At 38.2% G+C, this 10,923-nt stretch overlaps 1 protein-coding gene across 1 annotated transcript; it reads right to left on the reverse strand.

The window, feature by feature from the left end:
• Positions 1–319: 319 nt before the first annotated feature.
• On the reverse strand, positions 320–8,845 carry CD86 (CD86 molecule). The gene is made up of 6 exons (XM_026054311.1): positions 8,820–8,845; positions 8,653–8,702; positions 7,177–7,524; positions 3,396–3,707; positions 1,520–1,654; positions 320–782 (listed from the first exon to the last, which is right to left on the reverse strand). Exons 2-6 carry the CDS (start codon positions 8,696–8,698, stop codon positions 763–765), a joined length of 861 nt encoding a protein of 286 aa, XP_025910096.1. The 5' UTR covers positions 8,699–8,702; positions 8,820–8,845; the 3' UTR covers positions 320–762.
• Positions 8,846–10,923: the final 2,078 nt, after the last annotated feature.

A 10,923-nucleotide genomic window follows, 5' to 3' on the forward strand; every position in this document is an offset into this window, starting at 1 on the left:
CACTGAGCATTGGTCACTCTTGAAAAAATGTGAAGATTTCTACCCTTCAGGGAACACCACATACCTTCCTGCCCAGTTGCTAAATATTTTGTGTCCTTCCACCTTTTTGTGTCTGCATAAAGTTTCTTTTTTTTTTTCCCCTTTTTCAGGATGCAGATGGCAAAGTTTTACTGTACTTCACCTCTTCTTTCTAAATATAATAGGTTCACTAAGTTTAGTTGTTCATTTCTCAGTGGAATCATAGAAGGCAAAAACACATTAATCTTCATGGGAATGAAACGAACCACTGGATGCAAGTCTCCAACCTGGTCTACTCAATGGTTTTCAGGAGTACAGGTGGAATAACTGCATGAGGAGCCAGGAAAGTCCATCTGGTAGTCAGGGAATAACGCAGAACACTGAGGCGGACACTGACAACTGTTTGGTCAAAGCCCATTAAATCCCTTATGCAACTGAGCCTGCCAGTCAAACCAAGTGGCTATTGTGGCATAAAGCACTCATCTTTTGCATGGATTAGCAGAGAGTAGCCAAAGAATAAAAGAAAGTCATTGCATTTGCCATTGTGCAGCAAAATAAGAGCATGAGAATACTGTAGAGTGCATTTCATCCATCAGTCAAAAGTGTTGCATGTTGTTCTGAGAACAGTCTTGTTCTGGCCCTGGATGAAGTATCTGAAAATACCAAAAACCCAGGCCTTGCTAAGTGCAGAGATACTTCCCGGTAGTAGTCTGGTGGGTGGCCTCAGTTCATAGTTGGTAGCTTCTAAACCGCTAGGCTGACACCTAAAATAGATGATTTACAGAAACATGAGAAATAGCATCTGAAAAAGATGTGATACTAAATGTCCCATTATCTTAAGGTCTGGAGAAGGAATGTGGTGCCCTTAAGGATACTTGGCTATATAAAGAAAAAAGACTGTGAGGACAGCATTTCTCCCTTGCTGCAAAGAAAGATAGACTCTGTTGCCAACATAATCCTTTCATCACAGAGCAACTGTAACAAAGTGTTGGAACAAAATAGAGAAATTCAGTGCAAAAATCAGGTTCTTGGTCAGAAAATGATTCTTCCAGCCCAGTTCCAGTGTTAGGAACTGTGGTGGAGCGATGCCTGGGGTCCTTCAGTTCAGTGATGACTGAGACACTAGTAGTTGACAGAAGCCTCATCACTTCCCCAACTCCACCTGTCTTACAAGTCTGGATGGACAGGACAGGTTTATACAGTTTAGGGATGGTAGGAGCCAAACCCTTCAGTAAACCAAACAAAATCATTGAAATGCAGGAAAGAGGGTAAGCTCTAGTTGCACAAAGGACAAAAAAGGGCAGGATATAAGATCCCAAGAGGAGACAGGAGAAAGTTGTTTGGACTTACTGCTGGATGGACTTAGTGGTTGCACAGAATAAATTGCCTATATAAACTTAGCATAACCTAACTTTCTCAGCAGCTGACTGTAGGTAAACAGGTGATTATGAAATGGCAAAGCCTGTGATTTGGGGGACAGCAGAGCTAAATGAGAACTTACTCTGTTGAGTAGATGAGATATTTTTCTTCTTCCTCAATATCACAAAAACCAGAAGAAGTATGATCACTACAATTACAGCTATAAGTAGGCCAAAGAAATTTATCTTCATTTGTTCCTTTTCTTCCCCCTGTATCTCTGAATAAGAGAACAGAGGAGATATATACAGCAAAGATGTAATCTGGTAACAGCATAATCTACCTATCCCGAAAGTATATGAGTCAGAAGCTAAGGGGAAAGATCTCCCATATCTTTTGCTTTTTTCAGGGCTTCAGTCATGTCAGTATATCACTACTGTACATATGAATTTATTTCCAACAACTATCAGAAAAATCAAGTCTTAATGGCCACTTTATCTATAGGAAGTGCTCTTTTTAAGGTATAGGTAACACCTATAAGATCAGCAGTCTGATTAACGCAAGAGTTTCTTGCACTAAGATCTAGTTCTGGAACTAGTGCTTACAAGAGCACTAGTTCTGTGCTACTGTGCAAGTTTGAATAACCTGGGATATGTTACAACTGGGACCTGTTGGAAATGAAGGTCAAAGCCTGATGAAATCTCGTAAGAGATATGAAAGTAGCAGGGAATGCAAGGTAGATTCCCTATTTCTGACTGCCGTGCTTTTGAGGTTTTGATTGCTAGAGTACATCTGACACAACTTCAGTTACCCTCAAACAAGCATTTGTTTTTGTGAAATTTGCATTTGTAGAAATTCTACTGAGTAACGCTAACACAGTTTATGGAGTGGCTGCTTTCATAATGTCAGGGAGAACAGAGGAAGATTTGAATAAGGAAGAGCAGGATGCAGCATTATAGCTAAAGGTAGTGGTTTTAATAGTCATGAGCAACATGAAGAGCTGTATAGGCTCTGTATAGTATTTTATTTCCAAATCCTGGAATGTAAAGCCATAAGAAGCAGTTTTCCAGCAGTTTCCATCCATTGATGACTTAACCCACTAAGCCACACAAAGAAATCTTCACTGTGGGACTTTCTGGGGAATGAATGGCAAGCTGCTTTCACACCTACAGTAGCAAGATGCCTGCCTGTACTTGCCTGCTAGATTTTCCTACAGTGCTACCATTCCCTCTTAGCTCCGTGTTTCCACCCATCTTTATGGCATCACTGAGATATTCATAAGAGCACATTTTGGCATGAATCTTTCCAGTTAGAAAGGGAAAATTAATGACCTGCAAGACATACAAAGACTGTCTAAACACAAACTGACACTGGAGACATTAATACATCAGGGAATGAACAGCATGGTCTAATTTTCTTGCAAGAGATGTATGAAAAAAAGACACAGGCCAAGAGTATCCATCTTGGGAGAGATTTAAAACTCAACTGGATAAAATTCTAAGCAGCCTGTACCACTTGACCCTACTCTGAGCAGTGAGGCTGGACTAGATGATCTTCAGAAGTTTGTTTCAATCTCAGTGAGCCTGTGATTCTGTGAAGCAGAAATCTCTATCCTAGCAGCTGGGAGTTACTTCCTGAAACTGGTTCCAGCCTAATCCAGATATCTAGTTTGCTTTGTTGCCACAGCAGCACTGGGGTAAGGAAGGAGAGGGGTTTGGGTGTGTTCTGGATAGTGCAGCAGTAGTCTCTTTCTCCTTGACCTCTCCTATCATTACTAAGGTCTCCCATGGAAAACAAAACAAAACAAAAACAAACAAACAATCAAAAACCCAAACAAACAAACTGTGGATATCAGCTGTGGATATCAACATAGGGGATGGAGAATATGCAACATTTCTAACCACTATTTCTATTTAGGATTTACCACACTCCCCTAAATACGTGGGCACCTGTGTTCAGCTCTATAGTGATGTCCCCTGTTCCCTACCTGTACGAAAAACAAATGGAAAATGGAGACTCACCTATGCCTAGTGGCACTGAGACAATACTCCCCAGGGGTTCTCCAAGGTGAAGTAAGCAGCTAATATTAGTGAGAGTATTTATAGGAACTGTGATATTCAACTTGCTCGTGACATTGTACAGCTTTGTTACAGCGTCCTGTGATACATCCATGTGCTGTATATGTCTGTATGTAATATTCTTTTGTGACACTAGCCAAACCATCTGCCTGGGCTCTGGATAGCCCCCGCTGGAAGAGCAGGAAAGATGCAGGTAGTCATTGGGCTTTAGTTTCCCAGTATGTAGCTGTGCTATCTCAGGTTGACTATAGTTGGCTGAAACAGACCAAAGAAAAAGCATTGTGAGTCAGACATATCACCTCTTGTGACAACTTCCACTAATCATTTGAGACTTTCAGGCAAAACAAGTCTAAGCAGTCATCTCCACAAACTATGGGTCCTAAGAAGGGCCTGTTATATTTTTGGTGTACACACAGACATACTTTCTCTTGTCCTCAGAACGTTTCAAGGGCACCTTCTAATAAAGAAGCAGGACTCATGAACCAGACAGCAGACCCTTGTCTCTGGGATACAGTGCTCTCTACTCTCACCTCCTGATTATGTAAGTGGAAAAACACAAACCTTTACCTATAGAATGTAAAGACAAAAAAAATCTCAGAGATATCATTCTGGAAAAGGGTAGTTGTAGATCCAGTGCTGTCATGGGTAGAAATCCTTTGTGTCTGTCAGTATCATGGATAACCATTGTGAAGCACAAAAAAAATTCACTCCTCTAAACTTGATATCTTAACAACTTGATTCCCTCCGCTCAGCTTTTATGTCATAGTGATCACAGAACAGTTTCTTTGGCTATGTGCCATTGGGTACTCGTCCCAGTCAAAGAAAAACATAATCATTGTTTTCTAAAAAAGTCAGATTCTCCAGGCTCAATAAATAATAAGCAGAAAAGGATTGTAAAGAATTATTTAAATGTAAAACAAGAATAATTTTTTTTTTTTTTTTAGCTAATGCTCTATTAAATGGCCCCAAATCTGATAAAGTTGTTCCTCACAAGAGCTAAAGATTCCCCTGTCTCCTCAGTGTTAGGCTTTCTTAGATGACTCTTCATTCAGGCTTCTGGTCTAGAGTATTTACTTTCTCCTTGGCATTTTATAGAAAGGACAGGAATGTAACCCATACTTGAGAAAATTGTCAATTATCAAAGCAAACTTAAGTATTTCAGTCAATATCATTATCAAAGTATCTTCATTTTAATGACTTTAGGAATATAATTTTATTGAAAAGTAATGTTACTTGCATGAAGAGTGTGGGATACCTCTTTGTGAGCTTTGTATCTGGATTATTAAAGTTCACAGAAAAGTGTATTTAAGGATATAATTTGTATTTAAAGATAGCATGTTTTTCAAAAAGGTGGGGTGAGGGTAGATTTAAATACATCAAGAAACCACCAGGCCCATACTATTTATTTTACTATACCACCCTAGTTGATTTTATTCTGTTTCTGAAGTGACATGTTGCCTTACTTCTCACTTCCTTCCAGCCACTTGTTAAATCTTTCTTCACTGTATTAATCAGTCTTCTATTAGTATTTTATAGATATTTCAAGTTCCTTTACACTCAGAGAAATCTCTTCTCAATTTTCTTTGCAATAAGCTAAGCAGGCTGATCTTTCAAAATCTCCAGCTGAAGTATGAACTTCAGATAGCTCTTTTAGATCTTTTCCTCACATTTCGAAGTTTTTCAACATTTCCAAAATGAGGACATTGAAACTGTAGTCTGCATCTTGTTATCAGTTCCATCTTCACCACCCTGAACAGAGACTATTTTGAAATAGCTTCTCTAGTCTCACTTACTTCATTTATTGATCCATCCAAAGGAAGAACTAGAATTATGCTATAGCAGCAGAAGAGGAATTCCCTGTCAAGCTGATTGTCATTATGATCTGTACCTTGTTTGTTTGTTTAAGAGCCAAAGCTTCTTGTTGTGAAGTTCTCCCCTCTTTGTGGAGAACCATCTGTGCTCTTTTATACATATATATGTGTGTATATATATATATTTATCCTCTTGTCTAAATACAATACATACACCTAATAGATTAGTATATATGGTCTTTATGTAAGACATATAAATAATACATGTAAACTGTACTAGGAGCTACTTCAGTATTTTTGAACGGGGTTTGGTCATCAAATGATCTAAATAGCTTTGTATGCCTACCTTATAATTCTTGTGCAGCACTGAAACACTCAGTATTCTCATGTCCATTTTAAGTGTGAAAACCCATACTTATGAAAAAGCCTTTCATGTATGGTATGATATGATATTCTAATATCAACTAAGGAACTAAGAATATAAGCACGAAATACCTGCTTTTAACAACAAGTACATTCCAACATTACTATTTTATCTTCTAATTCATTCTTATTTTATATATTTTTATGTTTAAACACATGTACTTGTATATTCTTGTATACTTGTAACATATAAACAGTATACACATAAATTGTATACTGCTCCTTCCTTAGGGAGATTACTGAATAGAAAGTCATTAACAGGAAACATTTCAGCAGGTAGTTTAAACTGGGTCTCCTAAGTTAAACCCTAAAGATTTGGACAGGCTTTGTACCTAAACATGTGACTTCTATAGCATGTTTTCACAGGCTGGTTAAATGGATGCAACCATTTCAATTAATTGAATAGGCAATTTCCTCTCAAGCTCCTCTTAAATTGGATATTAAGTGTAAACTGCGAGTCTTTGAGACCTAAAACTTTGCTGAAGATACTTGTGAAGTAGATTCTGCTCAGATACTGTGAGAACCAGTATTAATAATCAGAGTTTTCTGTTTGTGTATCCAGGGAGCACTTGCTGGTAGCACAAAGCTAAATCGCCTCATACAACTTTGTTCTTCCTTTCTGGCTGCTCTTACAGCTTGCCTATTCTCTTTTGACATAATGTCTTGAAGCCTGAAAACATGGGTACAAGCCAGAAGCTGTTCTTATTAGTGACTAAACTACTACAGTGGAAGAGAAAACACAAGCATATGGACAAGGTAACATGCAGAACAATTTAATGGAAAAAAATAAGTAAAATATATATTAGGAATTGCTATAAATTTTAGAAAACACTATGAAAAATGCTTCCTCACTGAACACCATTCCCGTTAGAGAATTTTCTAACTTTTCCTCTGATAATATGCAACAAATCGGCTGAAAACCATTAATGCCTGCATTTTTTGCAGGGAGATATTTTCAGGCTTCCTTTAAGTGAGCATGTGAATTTCTACTCCTCCACATATGAGCTGCTCTTTTCTTTATTTTTTTTTTTTTTTTTATGATTTATATCATCATAAAATAGCTGTGTGTTTGCAGAAATCTTGTTACATTTCAGTGGAAATTTACTACCAACAAAGCTAATACTATTGCTTTTAATAAAAGGCTGTGGATCAGATGCAAATAAAAAGTGTGTTTTCCAGGGTCCTAGAAGCCATAAAACATTTACAGGAGGGAGGAGGAAGAAAACAGAATGGTTTTCAGTATAAAGCATGGCAAGGTGGGAGTCAGGAATGGTGTGATACTGGGTAAATTATTACCTCATTTTCTACTCCTGCTTTTCAGATCTGAGGACCTTCTACTGAGTCATTTATCCATCTTTAGGAGTTTTGCTCAAGAGCAGTTATATCTCCAGTGGCAGTGAGGGAAGGAAAGGGGAACACACATGTTTCTAGATTGAACAAAGTGACAGCAAAAATAAAAAAAAAAGGATCAAACAGCATTAATTACTTACCAATGATGTGCAGTGAGCACCCAGATTTGTGTATAATCTTTGTTGATGCTTTCTGTCTGTGCTGTATCACACACGTATACCATCCCTCATCCGTGATCTCCACATTTAGCAATTGTAAAGTCCATCTGTCCATATCCATCTTAGTGCGATTTACATATTTAGGGCTAAGGTTCTCGTGTATTTCCTGGCCATAGTATACTTCATGCACAACCTCAACATCGCCATCACCTTTTTGCCAAAAAACTATTAAGTCTTTGATGTCAATTTCCTGAGACTTCTGAAATGAGCAGGATATGTGTGCAGTGTGATTGAGAATTGATATCACCTGAGGCACGTTGGCAGCAACACCTCACACAAAAAGAGAGAGAATTTAAGATTTCCATTAGCTGCAAAGACCACTAGACATTCATGCTCATAGAGACAACATTTAAGACAGCAATAAAATCATCAACATTCAACAGAAGTTCTCTCACTAGGTGTGACTAGATATATAGCTTTTTAAGACTGACTCACTTGGGCTTATGGAGTTCACAACATAAAACTGTTCATTTTCCTTCCTGTATTTTACTTTCCAAGGAAGTCATAGAGGTGTTGCAAGAAGAAGCTAACTTTGTTTATAGATGACTATTATCTGACCACGGGTCTACACTATTCCCATTTTTGGTACCCTGAATGTAATTATATTGCTTCACATAGGGGCTAGCTGCATATATATATATGTATTCAATTGAGTTAAATTAACACTTTTGCCTCACTAAAAGATTAATATGAATTTTAATGACAAATTAAATGTCAGAATTAGCTGTTCTGCTGCTCATCTTGTTAATAGAAATACTTAGTCCAAAAAAAAAAAAAAACCACAATTATGCTATAATGCAAAGCATTGTATCTGTTTGAACTCAATTTTATCTGGACTGATTTTTCTCTCACTGTCATCAGTTCATGTATCTATTGTCATTATATGTGGCAATCTGCAGTAAGGACAAGATTTTTTTAAATGAGAAATGCCATCATCTGTTCCAGAAGACACGGACACCACTGCTTTGTTCAAAAGGAGAGGGAGAAAAAAAATCTCTGTCAGGAGCAAAGTTTTGATTGTCCCTCTGGAACACCAAACTGCAGAATGGGACCCTCCTCAGCTGCCTAAAACTCTGCTTTTGCCGTAACAAACTGTTAGTATTTCTAATTTAATATTGTTCTCTTCAATAATATACAGAAGTGATACACACTTATCTGTAAGATGGATTAGAAATTAAGAAAATTTAAGAGCAACATAAAATGAGCGTGATATAAAGAGATAAAGTGGAAGCGAGGAAGTACTTACTATACATTATTATAGAGACATTCCACCCCCCCAAAATTTAAATGTTTGTCAGATTGGATATGTGACTGTGATTTTTGAGTAGGTTAAATTGTATCTCATAGTAAGACACAAATAATCAAAACACCCCTTACAATTAAAAATGTGCATCTTACCTGGGAGAAGTATCATAGACTGAAGGAGGAATATACACACCTCCATGATGCTACAAGAAAGAAAAATAAATCAAATATCGTAGAGGTTGAAGACGTGTCAAGTATCTTTCCCAAAAAAGCAGTAAAAGTTTGAGCAAGAGAAATTCTATGAAGAAAGTTTATCTCACCTCTTTCTGTTGACTGGTGTAAAAATTAGTGTGAACTTCACAGTCTTACACATGCCATGATGGACCTCCCTTTTACAAAGAAGACGATGAAATTCACAATCAGTGCAGACAGGATATGCCATGAGAGGAGCGCAGAACCCTGGTGCGCCAAGAGCAGAACGAGTACCCACAACTGCTAGCACCAGGGAAAGCGGAAAGGAGAGCATGCTCGCCCATGGTGGTGTGGAGACGAGAATGGGGGAATTGAAAGTGGAGGGGGAGGAGAGGGTGACGCAGAGGGAGGAGGTGGGGGAGGCAGCACAGTGATGTCAACTACCAGAAGCAATGAAGTGTGTGACCTTCAATTTTGTAACAAGAACCTGCTCTTCACTGTGCAAGATATAACTGAGAAAAACCCTTTGTGGTTTGAAGAGGGGAGGCTAAATATCATACATTTTGTGGTAAAGAAAAAACAGTATCTATTTAGAAAACAGGGAAAGGAAACTATGACTCATCTTATAAGCAAAACACTTCTATGACTGGATTCATGTGGTATAAGGGCCTATAGTCCTGGTTAACTCTCCATGCCCTTTTTCCCTGTTACTTTCATTCATTAGTGAGAGAACAGTACCCACATCTAACTTGCCTGTAATTCCTGGTTCACATTTCAAAGCAGCCCATTTATGCTTGTCCCGTGCCATTTTCATATGATTGAGAGGATGCTCCACACAACACTTGCCAAGGTCTCTCATTCTCCTTTCAATTCCTCTGGCGAATTCTCTTTCATTGGAGCAGATGTAAAAATTCCTCAGCTCTTACACTACTTAAAAGGAGCAAGACCGCTACCCACCATCCTGCCTGGATGTCTTACATTATAGTTGTGTGCTTTGATCTTTATTTTTACTTCTCCTCTCCTGTTAGAAAATCTAATGTAGAATTTCCTCCAGTCAGTTGTCGTGTTTTTTGTGCATATACAGTAACATGCAAAATTATGATTTTTTTTTTTTCAGGTACAATTTGCCTTTTCTCTCCCTTAGGAAAGGGGAGAAAGAAGCCTAAATTTCTCACAGGTTATCAGTGAGATTCACCTGAGTCATAGCAGGAGAGAAGGCTTGTGCAGACTCTGTTTTAATCGGATGTCATTCTCTTTCTTCTCCAGCCTCTTCTCCAGCCTCCAGCCCATCACAACATAAAGCATTTTCCTACATAGTGTACTTTTTTATCAAGAGGGTTTCATTCAAAGCGGGGCCCCATTGAATTCAAGTACACAACTGTTTGCCTAAATGAAATTGTTTGTGCCAAGTCACAGAATACTATAAACACTCCTTCTCAGCAGCCATATTTCCCTCCTGCAAATAAGAATTTCAGCTATCAGTCATAACCAAAAATGGAGAGTCTTTTTCTTTGGACCTAATGCAGTCTGTAAGTAGAGAAATTAAAACATATTAGCAACTGGAAATGAGCAAAAGAGATATAGTGTACTGCTTTAGCAAGGTATGTTTTGCAATGACTGTCTCACAGCAGCAGAGACCAAAATGGGAACTGAAAACTTAAGAGAGAGAGAAGTAAAATCCAGGCAAAAAACCCAAACCAAACAAACAAAAAAAAAAAAGTCAAACAAAAAAAAAGCAGATACAGCACTCTCTCCCTGCATTTCTTCAGCTAGGCTTGGAGCTGTGAGGACAGAAGTTTCCAAGATTGTATAGAGCTTCCAGACTGTTGTCTTCTAGGAGGAATGTGGTGCTGCAGATGACTGTATGATGAAAGATCCTAGGACTCTGCAAAGAGAAGTATCCACCATACCCCATAAAGGTCACTGAATGTGACATAACGTTCACTTTTCTTACATGAGCTGTGTTACGAGCATTTTTGAGTGAAGAAATGGGACAATAAAACTTCAGTTCTGCAAACAGCTGGGTGTTCGCAGGGTGTCTCTCACCTGCAAATGCAACACTTTGGAGCAGGAATTCAGATTTCGGAGAGGGAAAAAGGGAGTTACACAGTCTCTTGTTACATACTTACACCATTTCTTTGGCATTTTCCATAAAAATTCTGTTGGGTTCTCTTTTATTTTATAACTGTGGGCCCTAACATTAAAATACTAGCTCTATTCCATAGTTGTTCA

The sequence above is a fragment of the Nothoprocta perdicaria genome, unplaced genomic scaffold (assembly GCF_003342845.1).
Source record: "Nothoprocta perdicaria isolate Ctin4 unplaced genomic scaffold, notPer1 scaffold_120, whole genome shotgun sequence".
Classification (NCBI taxonomy): domain Eukaryota; kingdom Metazoa; phylum Chordata; class Aves; order Tinamiformes; family Tinamidae; genus Nothoprocta; species Nothoprocta perdicaria.

Coding starts and splice junctions, on each gene's coding strand:
- CD86 (XM_026054311.1), bottom strand. CDS start 8,698: ATGGAGGTGTGTATATTCCTCCTTCAGTCTATGATACTTCTCCCAG. Junction 3,708..7,176: donor GTGCTCACTGCACATCATTG/GTAAGTAATTAA, acceptor GGTCTGTTTCAG/CCAACTATAGTCAACCTGAG. Junction 1,655..3,395: donor CTCAGTGCCACTAGGCATAG/GTGAGTCTCCAT, acceptor TCTCTTATTCAG/AGATACAGGGGGAAGAAAAG.